Here is a 20,236-nt window from a genome sequence, read left to right on the forward strand (position 1 = left end):
TGTCTCTATTAGGTATCCTTGTCACAATCTACCTTCAACTCACAAGGAACAAGATCTCTGCAGCAATATCAACTGCACGAGTTCCAATGAAATCACTTTCTATCGAGAATCTTGTTTCTGACCCAATGAAATTGCTTCGAACGAAGCTGCGCGACCTTGATTTCCTTAGAAGGCGAGGCAACCGTGCAGAACAATTGTTTCACAGCTTGGAGGAACGAAAAGATGAGGTGGAGGACACGAATTACTGCCACTCAGGGTCGAGTTTTTGTTCTAAGCGTCGCCAGATCCTCCTCCTTCGTTTTTCTCTCTTTCTTTTTTTTTGCCGGAAATCAGAGAGTGGGGACACGTGCTCGAACAGCAACAGCACCTGAACACCCTTTAGAGAGGAACATGGCAGCTGAGAATCGAAAAGCACGTGCCAGCAAGGAAAGGGGCAAAGACAGACCGTCGTTCAGGATTCAATGGACTTCTGGAATAAGGAATTTATTATGAGAGGTCCTACCTGGGACTGGCTGATACTGCCACCATTCAAACCGAGGTCATGCACCACGTGTACGTGAGCTCGCATGAAAATTAATGAACAGACGTCGAACTACGTCGTGACGAAACCAAAGGGAGAATTCAGGAGTCTCTGTGCGAATTGTTAGCGTATTGTCTTCGCCATATCTCGCGTTTCCTCGTGCCATCTGCTGTATACTGTGTACATACATGAACGAAAGCCCTAATCGATATTTTAGTCTGAGTTTCATTCTCCGATTATCGCATTTTCTAATAATAATTCTACATAATTCTAACAATTCTTAATAATTCTAAATAATTATATTGCTCGGTAATTCCCAATAATTTTTAATAATCCTTTTTGATTTTCAACCTCCGATTGTCTTACCTTCTAACAATAATGCTTCATTATTCTAAATAATTCCAACAGTTTCCAAAAATTCTAGTAGTAATACATGATTTGTAGGTATCAGTTACTGTTCCAATAATTTTTTGGAGTAAAAAGATCCGCAAAAAAAACAGACGGGAGGTGTAATAATGTGTATTATTAATCTAATAAAACTGACGCAAAGACATGACGTCAAATAAATAAAAAGATTAGAGAGGGGGTCAGAAAATGAATATCGCAACTAGTTGTGTGGTTCCATTGGCGTGGGACACTCGACACGAAGAAATCCTACACGATCTTCGAGCCAACACCACACGATTTTGTTCGCGCTCTAATTATAAAGCGCGCCACTTCTCATAATCCCTTGCCATTTCCGGATTCCGAAAGATCAGCCGCTCAGCTCTCTTTGACCTGAATGGGGCCAGATTGCGAAAGGAGAAGTCTCACTTTTTCAGAGAAATTTCCATGCTTGAGAAACGCGATCTCTCGTTCGTTCTCCCTAATTTCAACTCCTTAGTTTCGTTCATCGATATATTACCAAGTGTCAGCCTCTATTAAAGCTCACAGGCGTAATTTCGTGGAAAATATAATTTTAGGCTTTAGCGATGTTAATTATGTAAGCACAGGAATCTGTTAGCTGATTAGAAAAGCAGCAAGGCCGTTCAATAGCATTTCCGTTGAAAGGTGTCGTTTACCTTGCTTAGAAACGGGGATACGTGATATAACGGGTGTCACGCTCGCGAGAGTGGGTTTGCTGTTCTACTTCAGCCATTGATAACGATAAATTCGCGATACCCCGTCTATTTTTAGTACATTGACGAATCAGCCACTTTTATCTACGCAGAAATTTGCCATGGAAATTTACGGGTGACTGTTCTGCTAGAAAAAGATCAAAATGGAAGGGAGACTTAGGTTGACTTTCATTTTCTGGCGATTAAAATTTGAGTTTGCTGGTTGAAAACTCATAAGTGTACCGAAAGTGCATTCTTGGAAGCACGACCAAGGTTTATGAAGGGCTTGATGAATTCCTGTTAAGAAAAGACCCTTCGTTATAACGCACCCTGTAAGCAGATGGTGTATCCATTCCACTCTGGTGCTCTTCCTCAATTTCTCTTCCCCCGAATTTTTTTACGTTTCACGCTCGATACGCCAGATTACTCGCTGGATTTTCATTTAGCGCGGGGTGGACTTCCTCTTCGTCGAATTCCTGCCTGTTAACTTCCCCATTAGGACGATTCGTTTACACGAAGCATGTTTTTTGACTTCCCGGGGGGAAACTGTTAATTCTTCCAGTTTCACTGTCTCCTTTAATTCTTCGTTATTCGATTACCGAGCAAATTTAATTATGCAAAAGACTCGAAACTAACTGCTGGAGTTACTTGAATCGAATAGTTCAAATTTTTGTTCATTTTGGTACTTACATCATTTATCACTCGAATGCTTTCATCATTATTTAACAATTCAGAAATCTAGAAATTTAGAGGGTGCATAAATGTATGACAAGAAATGTACATAATTTACATTTACTCATTTGTACATTATACTCCCATGTTTTTTCACAACCTACTTTTTAACTCGCATAATTAACATCGATCCATCTGCACCTTTTTCCTTTTCTAATACAAAGAATTATTTTATAATTATATCCATTGTACTAAGACGCTTACAAGACACATTTTAAAGTTTCCATTTACGATCATATCTCTACCTTATCATAGCTCTAAAAGCAAAAATGATTTATTCTATCGCTTGTAACACGTTCCATACTACTCTGTGTGTAATTTACTTTCTTTTTTATTAAAAAAAAAGTCATTTTTTACTCCTTCTATTTGGTACTTAATATTTTGCTCACCAGTTCAATAGCTCGATCAAAACCTCGACCAGATTATTATTCATATCACTTACGTTGGAAGTGGTTCCATACATATGTAGATAGGGATTGTTCTAACGACAGGATACCTTTAACGCACTCGAACTTCTAAGCAGGAATATCCTGACGTGTATTTCGGTTCATACAGCCGGCTGGGAGTTATTGATGTTTCTGTGACAGGGTGGCTTCTTTTTTGAACTAGTTCCTGACGAGCGACAGACCCTCCCTTTGACACTTGTATGCGGTCGTCTACACGCTTTTTCTTATCTTTCATATTATTTTCTCTTTCATTAGCCGCCGCCAACGAAGAAAATACACGCTCTGTCGATCGAATGCAGTTCCTCTTTAGACTACGGCCGTCATTAGTAACTTGGATTCGATAGGAACGCGCTACTTCACTCGCTTCGTTATATAAACACGACCGATAACATGATCGACTTGTTGTGCGACAAAAATGTTTTATTAGAGCTGCCTGTTTTATCTTATAAACATGAAAACTATAAAGTGTGAATTATTCATTCGTATCATTTACAATTTATTAACTGCCAACTGTTTTTTTTTTTTTAATTTTTAACGTTATGTAGGTTTCAGGTCATTGTTAATGAATAGGCGAAAAATATTCATGTAAAAAATTGCATTACATGAAGGTTACTATCGATAGTAGAAAATTGTTACAAATTTATTTCTGCGATCTCCATACCGACGACCATGACAGCTGATATCTTAAAAAACTACTCAATGATTTGCTGACTCATATAGTAGTAATTATTTAGTAATAAAAGTCGCAATGATAATAGTACAGGAAACTTGGTATTCCTGTTGAGTGCGTAAATTAATTCTATGTCTTTATAAACACGATTAAAGTTTTATTATCGATCACTAAATATTAAAAACGAAAAAATCGTAAGTCTTGTCAAGATATATAAACGCATCTGTCATATCTTCAAAACACAAGGAAACAAATTCACAACATGAGGAAATCTGAATGTAAAACAGAAACTTAACTCGAATTAATTTCCACATTCAACGAAGCATCTTGCACAGGGAACAGAACGTTGTAATGATCCAAATGGAGAAAAGTAGAAAGTTCTGAGAAGGCAGCTTCTGAAAATGGAATTTGGAGTCGTCGAACAAGAAGCGACCTTCGTAACCACGTTCAAGGAGCAGAAAAAGTCGACTAAGGATCGATACTTCGGTGCTCGAGCACTCGCGGATTCCGCGTAAACCGCATAAACGTTCGCGCGTAAGCGTATTGGAATTTCTGCGATGAATCAGAAATCTCGCAATGTGTCTACGTCGCGACAGTCTTTTCTTTCCTCTTCTCTTCTGCAGAAATTACATATACGGTAGCACGGAGAAGACGTTAGAAATTCTAACAGTCCACAAGCGTTTTCTAACGCGACGTTGTGTTTACAAGAACGGCGTATATATATTACTGCTTTGCTAGGGCTCGTTAGAACGGAACACGCCAACTCTCTATCGATTCCCGGTCGTCGTAAAACACCACCGGGAATTCCACGATGGAGGCGTGCTAGGACCCCGCTGTTTGTTTAGTTGGTACGCAAATACGACCACGAACCTGGCGTTACGTTCTCTACAAACGATTTGAAATATCGGAAGTATCGAAAATATTCTGTTCCTGAGATAAGAACCATTTTTGAGGCTGAATTTAGCGTGCAGAATATTTCATGTTACAATTCCACAAAATCGACTGGTATTTTCATAATTTCATTGGTATATTCCTTACAGTATTAAAGTAGATTATACTCGTCTTCAAACAGTTCTGGTTTCTTGCGAAATTCTATGCATATACATTTAGTGATTGTTTAAGAATTTCAAAAGATACGATGAATATTATTATGAATATTTCTGTGAATTAAACTCAGTCACCATATGTGAGTGTGTCATTTTTCTCGGAAGAATATATAATTATCACGTTCCTGGCTTTAATATATGAAGATTTTAGTACAAGTATAGTATATTTGTATCGATTTTTACTTCCCTTTAGAATTTTCCTTGTAACTAATTTACACAACTATCCTTTTACTATCAACTTGCTTTAGACTGTTTGTGCTCTTTGATATCACAATTATTGATATTACATTAATATTGATATTACAATTAATCAACTAATGAAGATAAAATTCTATAAACGACAGGACCAAATATATCAATCATATTTACACAAAGTAATTACGCTTTATTGTACAAATATGTACACCAATTATCTAGAATCTAGGATTATCCAGGGATACGGACCAGCCATTCGATGTTTGAACAAGCGTGTAGTAATTGATACGGGACACCCCTAAATTTGTCCAAACACGTTCACATATAATGCCCATTCAATTTATCCAAGGAATCGAATAGCCAAATAAGCCATAGACATAAAAGGGTCATATTGCGTTACAAAACGATACGCGGTGAAAGGATAATCTCCGCATTCTCTTCGAAACGTGCTCGTCGAATATAGCCGTAGCTTAGCGAAAATCTGAACGAGTTCAATCGAGGTATCACGAACGTCATACTCCGTTAGTTCCATGATTTCGCTTGGTATATTCGAAGAAAATCATTGTGCGCTGACACGTAGCCCGTGATTCGAGCGGTGGCAAGTTTTGTACCGCGCGCGATTCGCCGCATTTGGCGCAGATCGTTACAGTTGGAAATAAAGCGTGGCTTGCGGTCATAAAATCTGCCTACACGTGTTTTCCAAACGCTGAGTGGTACTTGCAAACGTGTGGGCCAAGTCTTCGGCTAGTAACATCTGGCTTATTGACAGATTGGAGTTCGAACGTTTATAATTAGCTACTTGCTTCGACCGTGGTATTAATGAGCTTAATCTCTCGAACTGAACAAGCGATAAATGTGTGCATTTGACGTTGGCAAAATTAATTCTGATTTTTGTGGTCTTTTTCACTAGAATACCAGCGGAATATGTTTCTAATATTAACCTTCGGTCAGAGGCTAGACCATTATCACCAACGTCGATTGCTTTATTTCACAGCGATAAAGCGAAGAGTCAAGTGAAAAGGCTTTTTATCCGCACGTGATAATTAAATTTACTTAAGAAATAAAATTGTTAATATAGTTTGATAAAATAATAATACTTATATGTAAGATAGAAAGCGATAATAAACTTGAGATATCTGTATGAGTCAAGATTGCAGCCTTCGCTGCTTGCAGGTTTAATAATTGATAGAAACAGGAACAACATTTTTTTAGCCCTGAAATATTTAGTTATTCTATAATGAAAGTTATATACCGTTTGAACTTGAAATTTTTATAAAATTTAATTTTATCGTACGAATTTCGGTCATGGACATCTTGATTCTGTTCGTGTGGGGCTAACATCAATTTTCACACCCCATGTATTTAATATTATAGGCTACCGCTGTGTAAACGGAGCTTAATCCTGACATACGAATACACACAAGTATGACTTTTAACCATCTGCGAACGGGGTGATCTGGTGTCTGGTTTATTTTCGGTGCACACATCCCCTCGTAACTGGTGTATCTGAAGGGTTGATAGCGTTTTATGCAGCACGCGTGGCTAACGTCTGTCTCCGAGTTAATTATGGACTAATTGTCAAGGTTCTCGTCTCGTGCATCGAGGCTTTACCATTTTTTTCATAGTTCCTCCTGCGACAACAGGACGTCGTCTTCCTCCACGCTTTTTCTTTCTGCGATGCAGGCACCTTTTAAGGAACCACGTATTCTTTCTTAGAACAACCCTCTCTCTAAATTTTAAGCTAGTGACTATTAAGAGACTTTTAGAATAATATTTCAATTCAATCAAAACATTACGCAAAAGGGTAACTTCTAGATATGTGAGACATTCAGACAGGATACTAACCCCGGAGAAAGAAAGAAGAGAAAAAATTTGTGATATTAGAAATTGCAATGTGAATAATGTACCTTTGCTTCCGTGGATTCCACGAATCAAACGAAAATGAATATTCATCCTAATACTTGTCCAAGATTTTAATTAATCTCCTCAAGTTTTAATTAATCTAGTTAATTGTGAATATCGTATCGATTAATTCTACAGAGATCACAGTTGAACTATCAGATTCTCTTATTCTCAATTCTCTTATTTAAGAATTTCTGACCAGACAGCTCTGACAGTAATCCAATCTATTTTTAAACGAACCCCATGAACGATTGAATTTTTCCTTCCCAAACATTCCTAAATCTATTTACAGTTTTGCAAACTTCGCAAAACTTTTACCAAAATACATGCATACTAACGATCTTCGATTTTTCTTGCAGACAACCATAAAAGTGTACGCCAACTGCCTGCGACCAGACATCGAGTACAAGACCCTGTGCATCTCGTACGAAACGACTTGTCGTGAGATCGTCCAGAACTTATTGAACAAGTATCGCATGAGGCACCGTGATCCCAAGCTGTACTACCTCACCATGGAGGTCACCGTACGAAGACCGAACGTGAGGACTGTTCTTCCTTTGGACGAGGATGCAAGGCCTGCCGTCTTACAATCGTGTCATCCTCGTGGCGATTCCAGGTACGATTCCGGTCATCCTTTCTCCATCTACTCTTTTAAACTTACCTTCCCCTCGGTTTCGGTCGGCTACGTGACGTAATTTCAGGGCTCGCGACCGACCGTAAACACGACTTCTTGTGGGTCGATGAGCACGAGCCAACGACGAGCAACGTCCTTTCGAGAGAGATTCCCTTTGTTCTGGCTTCTTCGAGTCGTCTGGCTCGACCGCGCGAGACGTGCCTTTATTTATGCTAACGAGTTGGGGGAATAAGTCGGAGGATGGTGGCTTCCTCGTTTCGCTTAGATTTTTAATCGAAATGGCAGCAGCGTTATAAATACAGTAGTCCGCTGTTTAGCTTCTGTGAGATGGACTTTTATAAGGTGATGAAAGAGTTACGATGGTGTACTTATTGAACTGGAAAAATACCCCCATAAAACGTATTACAAATCGATGTAATCTTCAACTTTCTTTTTAGAAAAGGCAATACGTCCATAGGGGAAGCTAGTGGTTGCAAGTAGACCACGAATGTCCACGTGTTTATGGAAAATTTAAATGTGCAAAAATATACAAAATTTACACAATACGCAGAAATAGGATACATAGTATTCAAAGTGAAATCTTCGTTACAATATTTAAAAAATGAAAGAAATGACTACTTGAATTTCTTCAGTTGTTCACCAATGCAGCAGTTCGTAGAAATATAAATTTGCATAAAGATCTGCATTTAAGCACATGGTTCGTATAGCAAGGAACACATATTTCGTATTATGCAAGGATCCATTATATTTCAGTTCTTATTTCAACGTAAAATGCAAATGTATGTATTCCTAAAGACGAAGAAAGGTGTCGAGATACTTAAATTTCGGGAAAGGTCTGCGAACAGAAGGCAGAAACGTTTAGATTTTAAGTGTCGAAGCTTTGTGTCGTGCGATAGGAAGAAGGCTGGAAGTCAACAGTGTTTTCATGGTAGTTCGAAACTTCCGGCAAAGATATACGTAGACAGACAGTGTTTGACTGGAAGTTTCGGGTCCCGTGTTTTTACGTAGAAGTAGCGTTTGTCGATTCCCTTTGAACTCGCCGACCCCTACGATATCCATGAAATTCACGGATGTTTTCTTGTTGCAGATTCTCGTTGCAAACACGCCGTGGTGGACTTGTCAAAATATACGACAGCGCGCTCATGTCCGGAGTAAGTTACGCACACTTCAGAACCGTTTTACATGTTTCCTCGTAATTTAATTTGCTATTTCGTTCTATTCCACCTTATTTTACTTTACTCTATTTTACGACGTTTAGAAATCCGACTAGTCTATTACCTTTACCCACTTTCCATATTCTTCTCTATTCTGTTCTGCTGCGTTGTACTCCATTTTAATTTACTGTATTTTATCGTACAGTACCCAGAATAATTAGAGGGTGATTTTTACTGTACCAATCGAGAGAATAGACTTGACAGTTTGACTTTAATAGAGACTGACTTTAAAGCAAATATTTACAAAAAAAGAGTAGAAACACAAGAAGAGAATGTAAAAATCAAAGTGACACAGAAAATGATCCCTTAATTATTATGTAAAGGGCGGTGTATATTATTCTCTGCTCTCACTTATTGTAATTTTCTTTCTTCTAATGTATTGTGTTCTGTCTTATTCTGTGTTTTATTCTATAAAATTGTATGTGCTACTTTACCGATATTTTTACAAGTAATTTATCAAAAATATTTTATCGTTTACAGTCAAAGTACAAGAGTCTACTAGTCTCAGAACAGACTACCGTCGACGAACTGATCCAGATGTTATTGAGCTGCTACAGTTCTAAAGAACGCGTCGAACAATTCTCTCTATACGAAGTCTGCGAAGGCGAAGAGTACCAAAGGAAGTTGCATCCTGACGACTCACCCCTTAAAGTCACGCAACGATGGGCAAGCGCCGATCGTCATCTTCGCATAAGACGCAACCCTGACTACAATCCTCATAGAAGAAAAGTACATAAACCAGTTATTAACTACCTTAGATTCCCTTAATTAATCCACAATTACCTGAGAAACTTTCTAAATATTTTTATTGAATATTCGGAATATGTATTTGAAAAGCTTCCTCAATATTATTCTACCCAGCAAGTTAAAAAATTAATTATCAGGAGGCAAACTAGTCGATTTCTAATTTCTCCACAAAAGTCGATTTCTAAGAAATCAAACGATCATTGTACGTGTTCTCACGCAAAGAACAAAGGAATTCCTAATCTTGGATGTTCTCCAAGACTGCCGATTGTAATTGCGCGTACGAACGCATCTCGCTGCGTCAACCAACATAATCGGCGTCATTCATTAGAACATAATAGAAAGTCAAATTCGTTACACAATCGTCCTGTTCGCAGAGCATGTGGGCGTCGGACTCGAGCATCAGCATGGCGATGTCAAGACTGAACCTCCACAGTACCCATCAGGCCCATTACAACCCAGGAAACGACAACAACAATCATTTGCAGTTGTATCAGCATAAAGATGCCAGTCCGATCAACAATAATAACATCCATAAGATCGACCAACATCATCTGTCCCTGGGCTCGCTAAATCAGCAACCAAGAATCGTGGTGCCCCACGCGACACAACTACCGCAGTTGCAACTACCTCGAATGCAACAATTGCCTCAGAGCGTTCCATCAACGCCAATCTCATCGAAACACATCACAGCGTCCTCGTACGCGGACTACGAAAATTATTTGTTCATATAAACGTTGTATAATTAATTGTAATTTGTTGATAGAATTGATTCATGAATGCTATACAATGTGAAAATGAAAAATGAAGTTGCAGCTGCATGAAATGTGCTGATAATTGGCTACAGCTTTTTCTCAATCGTGTTAAGCAGTATTTGAAGCAAGAAGTTGAGTAATGGTGAGAGCTAAAATGTAGCGAGATTTTTCAGGTAGGGCCTAGTTTTCTTTGAAAATTAGAATTTGAGGGAAGATTTTGGAGGAAGATTAATTTGCAGGAATGTAGTTCTTCAGATTTGAGATTATTTGTGAATGGTAATGGATTATGAAGGAATAGAAAGTAAATGGTAAAAAGGAGCACTGATTCGTGTCTCGGCTATATCACGTCGATCAGACAGAACAAAGAGAATTTACGATTATAGTCAATAGCGAGAACAATTGTACCAAAGGTAGACGTACGAAACGTTAGGTAAATAGTATATTCAGCCGTATATTGTGTAAATGTCTTGCGATAGAGAGATATGCTAATGGACAAAGTCAGAGTGTAATAACATGTAAGCCTTTGGGACTTATCTGAACGTCGTCGTTAAAGTATTGAATTAAATGTTTCACAATTTTATGATGTATTACGAGGAGATAAATAATAGAAGGGAATATTAATATTTTTACAGGCAACTTCTATAGAATTTGTATAAGAATTTAAAAATGGTACAAAATAGTCCCTCGGGTTTCACACCATCGTGTATTTATATGTTAGAAATTACATTTTATCCAAGAAGATCGAGGAATGTAACAGTTATTTATTTATAACAATCGTGTATGCGTCTAAGAGAGCGAGCCTAAGAATTTTAAGTTATTTTAGCAGAATCCCGTGCTGTAAATTTCGTCGTGCAATACGATCGAACGGGATTCGAGTGTAAATATATCGAATAAACGACGAGGTACTCGGATAGCTTTGGTAATTACCCCTAGTAGCCAGTCGCGATTGTAAATGTTACAAAAATTGACGAGTTTATCTGGTTTAATTTTCACAGAGCTTGCATTTAAAGAAACATACTATCAATATTATATCTTCTTTTTATAAATCGTTGTAAATAGGCAATTCTATCTTCTATCTTTTCTACTCTTTTCATCACGTTTCGTTAAGGTTGCATCGATTGCCAAAGAGTCGCCACGATATAAAACTGAAAACCGCGTAGATTTAATCACGTGCGACAAAACAAGCAGAGCCTATTTCTTTTTCGCCGCTTATGCGTGTTGCGAATGTGAAATCGTTGCGTCGAGATTGCGCAAATAGATCGCGAGTTCCGCGCGATTTACCAGCTTAACTTGTAACGAGTACAATGAACCTTGTATTATTCCAAGCGACACGGTAGAATGTAAATATTCATTTTGTAACGTCGTTTATAATTCATCGAAGAAAAAAAGTTTCGTCTCACGTGTCTAAAAATTTAATCGATTTTCATTCCCCTATAATCTTCGTGTTTCCTTACGACTAATAAAATAACACAATAAGATAATTAGTTGGTTGCGTGTTATGAGGAATTTAAAAACACAAAGATGGAACAACCCACATAGTATAGAAAATAATATAAAATATCCAAAGCGCAGTACAATTTATTTATGTATAGTATTTAATTCGTATTTTTTATGTCTCGATCTCGCTTTTATTTCAAAGAAAAGTTTTCAAGAAATTTTGAAGTATAATTTTATTAAATTTAAGAAATTTTCTACAGACAGAAAATAATCTAAAAGATACGAGGGGGTTAGTAGGTAAAATAAATTTGTTCTTAGTAGTATTCATAAAAGGATAAATTTGCATAATTGTCCGCGATCTAATATGCAATTAGGTTGAACATGGAGATAACAACACGTTGCATTGTGTGATGATAAAAATTTTATTTACAAATGCGACAAATGTAGGAATTTTGCTTACCAGTGACGTATCGGAGAGGAACGAGCGTAACGGTTGATCGATTATCGATCGCTATACTTTCAGGATTTTCCTAATAATAGTTAACGCTTTTATCCTTCCCCTGAAATCGTCGCTATATAATTTTCTCCGGTATCTTCCTAAACGCCGTTCTTTAGTCGACGGTACGTCGTTCTCTCCGTGAAATCACTGATAGAGGAGAGATTCACTGAGATGTAACAATAATAAACTTTACATTAAATACGATTAGAATCTAGCTATTTTTTTTCTTTTTTTTTAAAGGACTATGCGGAGTGTTACAGTAATAGAAATATTTATTTTCCAAGGAGAAGGGGTTCGTCTTGCGGGATACTTTCTGGAAAAATCGAGGGTGGGCCGTGTCGAAGGGGAACGGGGATGATGGAGGGACAAATAGGGGGGGGGGGAAATATATTTTTTTTCATTTGAAGTTTCAAAGGATAACATCACAGCATTGACATATCAACATCGAAACGATCAAAGCATCGCGCTCCTCGAGACTCGTCGACGACGAAATTAATCGTCGATCAAGTCGATCGATCGTGTGTTTCCTATCTACTCCTTCCGATTATTAATTTCGAAGTTTCTTCTGCCGAAGTTGAATCGATTAGAGGTAAGAATTTTGTTAACCGTCGAGGAACTCTCGAAGGGCGCGCTGCCACGGCCGTAACACTTTTCATTTTTGCTATAGAACAATTTACAACATCTCGTTTAATTAATCACTTCAATTCCGTCTCCGAAGAACCGCAGCTCGCGCACACTGAACCGCAAATTCTCTCGTTCTCCTCTTTTCCTCCTTTCTTTTTCTTTTTTTTTTTTTTTTTTTTTTTGTTATTCATCCGTTTCTTCCTCTCTCTCTCTCTCTCGATCTCGTTCACACAAACGCATATAAACATACACTTGCTCCAATTTCTCCTCTCGTCCATTAAACTCGACGCGATTAGACGAACCTTTTAATTCGTTTAACAGCAAAGTCATCGATTATCCATTTTCAATGAATATCCTCTTTCTTCTCGTTACTCGCACGCTGATTCCTCCGCGACAACAACGAAATAAAATTCGCCCGAGGAAAACGAATTAGATCGCTCTCTTATCTCAACTTTCTTCCTTCCTTTCTGCAGTTTTATTTTCTTCTCTTTTACATTCTTTCTCCCTTCCTTTCTTCCTTGCTTTCGTTCGCTTGTCCGCAATCGAAATCAGTCGCACGAGGGAATAATAGACAATATACACAGGGAAAAAACTTTGATCCAACGAACCAGCCGCAAAAGAAAATAAGTGACCGAGAACGTGAATGCGCGGCGTTTGTTCCTTAGAGTTAGGAGACACAACGTGCACACACGCACCACGTGAGGCAGACACGCGTGAAAGCACGTCGAAATTGAACACGTTAGAATTCACGTACACAGGCGACAGGACTTCGTCCTCGGAGCGGCGCCGGTTGATTCGAATCGACGATCGTATTTAATTATACGGGACGGCGTGAACAAGAAGCAGCTCTTAGCAGTTGCCATTTTTTATCGTAATCGTATCGACCGGGCTTACGTCGTAATATCTTTTTTCCTTCAACGATCAACTATCAATTTCGCTAAAGATAAAAGAAGAAGACAATTGCGAAAATATCGATTAGTTTGTCAAGGCTAACCGCGAGACGAAGAATATTTTCAGCCGCGTTTTAATTCTTTTGTTTTTAAAAATATTCGGATTGCATGCAATCGTCTCTATCTGTCTCTACTACAGCTCGACCTAATTCTAAAACGTTTTTAAAACGCGTATGATCGACGGTGAACAGCGAACGTCGTACGCTTCGTTTTTCTGTTTTGCTATGGTACTGTTGCCATTTTAGATTACGTCTAATAATCGAATACAGAAAGCGGCAGCAGGAAGCCGATAGAACGCGTCAATGTTCCCATTCTGTTCGCGCAGAAACGTATTTCCGTTGATGCGTCTGCCGCGGTTTATTACATGCATAATCGGAGACAAAATCACGATCATCGAGTCAAACCGACAATGGCGTCCATCGTGATCCTAGCACTACTTTTCTTTTATTCTTCGTCTCCCATCTCCTCTCTTCTGCCTCTCTGTGTACACACAGATATATATACTTTCGAAACCACGCTGTACGCAATGTACCCAATAATATTTCATTGCGAAAGCCTTAAGGCTCTTTACAAGGACAGGCGTTTCGCCATATATGTCCCTAAAGCAAACATAACACCGAGGCACGGTCCACATCTACGAAGAATTTGCTAAAAATTCTTCAAAAGGAGAACAAATTTTTTCACAGAATATGGGTCGTACGAAACGATTATCTTTCGTTCGATGCTTTGTTCTTATAGTGCCTTATTCTCTTATTTTTCTTTTTTTTTTTTTTTTTTTTTTGGACCTTCCAACCATTCGTGTAATTGGGGTTGCATTCTTCGAGGAGTGCGTCGATCGATCGCACGAAATCGGCCGCCGCGACGCCGGCAAAAGCAGTCTAGATTTTAACAACACATTCACGTGCACATGGTGCAAACCAACGCAACAATTCACTCCTAATTAATTTAAACTCGCGCCCTAATTTTTTTTAATACATCGAACGAATTGTACTTACGCCCTCTCGACTCTCGCAACTCTTGAAGAAAGGCTTACCCTCTATCTCTCCCGCATCCAGTCTTCCCTCTCTCGTCTTTCTCTCGTTTCTTCCTAAACAGCTTAAACATCGATATTTAAACGCTCGTTAATATGTTCTCGTTAAGTCTTTCAAAAGAAAATTCGATTGCGTTGCCGATTGGACTTTCAGCTTTCCTGCATGACATCGCGATTTTCAGTGAATTGTATCATTTCTTTTTTGTCTTTCGAATTTTTCTTTTTTCGCCTTTTTTTAATACTTTTTTATTTGGCTCGCTTGTGATGGGAGATATTTTCTTTGTTCTCTTTTGTCTTCGCTAGAACAGAATGTGTGTCGATTTTTGTAGGCATCGAACGAACTTGTCGCGTGCGAGTTTTAATCCTAGATCGTTTTACTGAGAAATACTACAGAGATTTCCTTTGTCTTTTTTTTTGTTTTTTTTTTTTCACGTAGATCCGAATTGACGTCGATCGAAAGCTACAAGTTACGTTTCATATAATTTTTTTTCTCTCGTTTTGCATTTAATTTAGCGCGCTAATGCACGTGTTACAGATTCGAACACTAGTCTTCGATATATCGAAAGAAAGAACGGACTGGAAGCCGCTAAAATCCTAAACCGAAATCGTTAATGATTACAAAACCGACGGGTCTCGCGTCAGTTAACTACTAGGGATCGTACCGTAAGAAATATTAAGGGCTCCTTTCAAATTCGTGTATCGTGTGTGTGTGTGTGTGTGTGTGTGTGTGTGTGTGTGTGTGTGGGTGTGTGGTATGTATGTGGCCACGTGAGACGCCATAATTCGTATCAGGTCTGCATGACGTGGGTTTCTATCGCTGCCTTTCGAGCGAAAGATTCTTACAAAATATTATAAAAAATTCTCATTTGCTTAAGGATGTGGGCTAGATATTGTTACACATCCTCTATCAATCGCGTCATTGACGTCTAGAAAAAATTGTATACAATAGCTACGATTTAAAATCGAGTCGCCTATGCGTCGCGGCGCTATTCGTAGTTAAATCGCAGAAACAGAGAAACTTGTTAAAATAATCGAGCAAACGTGATATAAGAACATTACCCTAGTACAAACGGCTTCTGTTCGACACGACGAAACAAAGTTCGAAAGAAACTCTAGCTACTACCGAGCATTCGTTTCCAAATTGCACTCGAATCGCGTCGTGAAGAAACCGAAACGCACGCTCCTTCTCGCATTGAACTTTGACTAAAACTCGCCTACATCGAAGTAGAAGCGTGAGTATCTTTAAATAGACATCACCAGTGATAGTGTTTTGCAAATATATTTTACCTAGTATTTACAAACGTTGGCTACAAAAAACATTTTACAGTTAGCGACCAATAGAATACTCGCGAAACTGGAAAACGTGAAAAATCGTGAAACGTGAAACTCGAACATTCCATAATGTGCCTCGAATTCGAAACAAACTATCTTTTTATATTTGTCATAGATTTTTCAGCATCTTCGCTCGATTTATAAAAATCTTCCAGTCTAAAGATAACATATGGAATTTTCGACAAGCGAAATTATTACGGCGCAAGGCGCCAATAAAATTCGTTTAACAGCGTAGCGATTGAAAATTTAGGTCGAATGCTGATCTCCACACGATCGTCTACTTAATTCTTAAGGCGTCTTTAAAGTTCATCTTGAGAGCGTTCCACGAAGACTTTCGCTTCGATACTCGCTCGATCCATCGGTGACGCCGTTAAAATTCAATAAACGGCGTTGCACGAAGATTTTTGTAATCTTCAACAACTATATAATCTTCCAGCGCCAATTTAATGTGGCGAACAAACAACGAGCTTAGTAAGAATTTGAAACACTTTCGATAAGACGACGACGCTGAATCGCTGGCAGAGATACATATATCGACAAGAAATTACGATCCACGCTCAAGTTTTGAGATTCAAAGGACCGTGCGCCAAATCCTTATTTTTAATTTATTTTTAAAGAAAAATATGCCAGCGATCGGCCGTGGAAAATGCGAAAACTGCGTGAAAACGATAAGAAAATCTCGCTAAATTCACACAGCAACGTCATACACGAACGCATATCGAACGTAATCGTTCCGGGAAAGAAACGCTTCGTTTCGCTAGTCTAATGATGCATAAGTGATCGTTTTAAGTAAAATTCCCTAAATTAATTTAGAAAAATTCATTATATTACGTTTCGTACATTTTCTTTTTTTCTTTTTTTTTTTCTTTTTTTGCCCTTTTGATATTATTTAATTATACTGGCCGTGCGCAAGGCTATTTCTGCGAAGAATGACGAGCTCGAGATTTGTTCGTTCTACTTAAGAAACAACGTTGATGCGTGCATCTAAAAAAAAAATCAATATACACGAACGACCAAAACTCGATTAGCATTATCGGTTGTCACGATTACATTCGTGCAACTGGTATGCAATCAAGAGCGTTTGTATATGTTTCTGTATGTGTATGAGTATGTTTGTGTATGTGTCTGTGTATACGTATTGCATCAATTACTCCATAAATATTTTTCGTATTTTAGTTGCAGCAAGTTCGTAGTGCGTCAAAAGCGTTGATCACGAGGACCGAAAGTGTTTGTAGATCCGTAAAAACAATGAGAAACGTTGACAAATATCCAGCATTACCATGATCCTCGCTGCAGCTGACGACGCTGCATTCACGACAAAATCGAAACGGAAAGGACTTGTTTTTAAAGGCTTCTTACAATATGTACACGATATCTATTGATTCTATGGTATAGTATCATCTCTCTTGTTTCACTTTCTATCCACTTTCATTCTATTCCTTTCATTTTCTCCCATTCATTCTTGCTCTCATACTCACATTTTGCCTCGATCGGAATTTTGTCGAGTGACAAAGGTAAAAGTGTTCACTGCGTACATACGTATACAATATATTTATATATATATATATAATATTATTATTTATATATGTATACTATATACACAAAATGTGTTTCACTGTGTGTTCTCGTGTGCGTGTGCCCGTGTATGCCTGTCTGTGCATGTGTAACACGTGTGTGTATGTGTGTGTGTATGTGTATTCACATTTCACCAAATAGACTCTAATAAAACGTATAAACACGTGAGCCTAGCGCGGCGATCATCAACGCGCCATCGTATCGATAATCGAAAACTTTTAATCGCGTACGACAATAATGATTGATTATCTCTGATCCCAACCCATCGCCACGCAACGTTAATTCGTTTCGTTATTTTATTTTTGTCGAGTTTCTTCCATACTCGATCGTGATATCGTGAAATTCTGCACGAACCTCGTGACGAATACGCGAAATTTCTAAAATTTCTAGAATTAAGAATTTAATCATGCGATCGATCCTAAGGTAAATCGACTAGAGATCATTTTCCTCGTTTCTCCTCTCTTCTCTCTAAATCGAAGCAACTATCGCTGTTCTGTCGGCCGAATTGAAAGAATTCCACGCGAAATTCATATCGAAGTTTCTCATTTCTTTTTCCTATGATTTCTCTTTTTTGTTCGTTTCTCACGATTTTATTTTATACTCCCTTCTTTCTTTGTTTTTCTTTTTTTCGTTCAATTAGCTCCGGACGATCGTCTACCTAATTTCGAGCGAAAATCTCGTGGCGTTTAATGAAGACTCGATGCCGATTCACGAGTTCCCCTAGCTGGCTGATAAATCATCGATCTGAAAAATCTGATGTTTCTCGTGGGGTTGGGTAATAGGGGCCCGGGAGGAGTCAGCGCAAAGATTAAGGCCCCAGGGCTCTTTTTCTCTCCTTTCCTTTCTCTCTTATTCTCATGCTCTCCCTTCTCTCTCACTCTTTCTCATTCTTAAAAGTGTGTTTCTCTTTAACTTTGTTCACGTGACTGTTCTCATGTCAATACTCATCTCGTTGAGCTGGCTCCGCGAATGGGGGATTTATCCTGTGCGTACCTCATCGACAAGGACATTCGATTATTCGTTTCAATCCGCCCATCGTTATGCGGAATTCCTGTTGGAAAAAATGCTCGTGAAAATTTTTCGCTGCCGCCAACACGCTCCATCTCTCTCACTCGCACATTTTTTCTCTCTCACACGCTCTCCATTTACGCGAACGAACTTTGTAATTGCTTTGATAAAATTTCTGTAAAACGGAGGAGGGTTGGGGGATGGGAACAGAACAAAGCCATTTACTCGATAGTTTCATGACAACAACAATTGGTTTCACTAGAATGGGTCTTTCTACTTGTACGATATCTATCGAATGGTCAAGAAAACGATCGTTACGAAATCAACAAGGCTCCTTTAATCGAGAGTACGATTACGAAAATAGAATCTACAATGTCTGTCACCATGGACACGTTACTCTGTTACGACAAATTACGCCATGTTTACTTTGGAACCAATAAAATGAAAAAATAATGCACTAGCTCGCTAACTCTTGCTTCCATCATAACGAAAATAGTCGCAAACGGAAGAAAGTGTATACCTCGTAGGATGAAACATTCGTGTATCATAGACAAGCGTGCACGCGTACCATCTCAACAATCCAACAAATAAAAATCAAAGCGATTTACCTGAGATTCAAAATCTCAGCTCTACGAAAGAACAACACTTTGCATAATCAACATTTCTACTCTCTGTTACAGCGTAAAGTATCGTGCACGCTTCCTCGGTAACGAGAATCATTGGCATAATACGATGCAATGTATCTATAATAGAAGTTCTACATCGAGATCCGGCACCAATAAACGGACAGAATGAAGAAAATGAAAATGATTCTGCATGAAAACACGCTGAGTTCCATGCGTTACGTACGATGCCGTATACTAAAGGCTAGAAATATCGTAACGAAAGGCGATTTCTATGTAAATTGTGGGACAGCTCGAACAACAAGGGTCTAGCTATTAAACAGTAAATCGAACAAAATGAACCATCTTACGGGTAGCGACAGGAAAGAAACCCCACTAACAGACCAGAGCGCAAATATTTTTTGTTTTCTTCGCTACGGTAGCGTTAAGCACGTTCGTACGTTCAGTAGCGTACCAGGTGGCGACCCCACTAAAGAGCAGTGGTGCGCAGGTGGGGACAGCGCTGTAGCGACAGGCCCCGGGGCCCCAGCTCCTAAATGGCGTTCAATGCGCGCGGATCTTGCTGCTGGCGACGCCTCGACGCGCTCCCGTAATCGACGCCACTGACGTACGATTCCTCCTCGTTGCCGTAGTCGTGTTCACTACGATCGCCCCGATCACGATCCATTCTCTCCAGCCTCGACTTTCGAGTTCCTTCGCTCATGTGTCCGCCGCTGTACGATCCTGATCCTAGATTTTTTGGTAAAATTCAATGTTACAGTTGTTAATATTAGTGGGGTTCAGGGAGCCTGAATTTCTGTAACTTGGCCACGATACCCCTTACGTGAATCTATAGAATTTAAGGTGTTACAGAAATTAGGCGCGATTTTGGGGTAAAATTTGAAAGGAAGAGAATTTTGAATATCGTTGTTTCCTGCTCAAGTTTTTGATAGTGTAACATTGTTAGGATTGGAGCTTGATTCTAAGAAATAGAATTATTTATTATACGAGTTGTATAGAATCCATAAATTGAATTGAAGAGAATTAATTTTAATCTCTTCTTAAATTTAATTCCGAAGATATTCCGTATTCCTTTCAAATTTTTGTTATTACTCAAGCTCGACGAGCTAAACTCATAATTCGATTTAACTTATAATTCTTATA

General features: G+C 38.6%; 2 protein-coding genes across 21 annotated transcripts in view; one reads left to right on the top strand and one right to left on the bottom strand.

Annotated features, from left to right (window-relative positions):
• The window catches only part of rau (RA domain-containing protein rau), a 40,126-nt gene extending 28,700 nt beyond the window's left edge, over positions 1 to 11,426 (top strand). For all 3 annotated transcript variants that reach the window (XM_076622609.1, XM_076622610.1, XM_033350105.2), the window contains 4 exons: positions 7,028 to 7,284; positions 8,390 to 8,453; positions 8,997 to 9,245; positions 9,638 to 11,426. In XM_076622609.1, the coding sequence (XP_076478724.1) occupies positions 7,028 to 7,284; positions 8,390 to 8,453; positions 8,997 to 9,245; positions 9,638 to 9,994 (927 nt within the window). In that variant the 3' untranslated portion in view covers positions 9,995 to 11,426. The remainder of the gene's footprint in view (positions 1 to 7,027; positions 7,285 to 8,389; positions 8,454 to 8,996; positions 9,246 to 9,637) is intronic.
• A 429-nt stretch (positions 11,427 to 11,855) lies between these two features.
• Ca-beta (Calcium channel protein beta subunit) overlaps positions 11,856 to 20,236 on the bottom strand; it is a 97,235-nt gene continuing 88,854 nt past the window's right edge. For 16 of the 18 annotated variants that reach the window (XM_076622598.1, XM_033350100.2, XM_033350096.2 and 13 more), the window contains one exon: positions 11,856 to 19,822. In XM_076622598.1, the coding sequence (XP_076478713.1) occupies positions 19,626 to 19,822 (197 nt within the window). In that variant the 3' untranslated portion in view covers positions 11,856 to 19,625. The remainder of the gene's footprint in view (positions 19,823 to 20,236) is intronic. The other 2 variants (XR_013059490.1, XM_076622601.1) reach the window with 2 other exon arrangements.

Source organism: Bombus vancouverensis, chromosome 11, assembly GCF_051014615.1.
Source record: "Bombus vancouverensis nearcticus chromosome 11, iyBomVanc1_principal, whole genome shotgun sequence".
Lineage (NCBI taxonomy): Eukaryota > Metazoa > Arthropoda > Insecta > Hymenoptera > Apidae > Bombus > Bombus vancouverensis.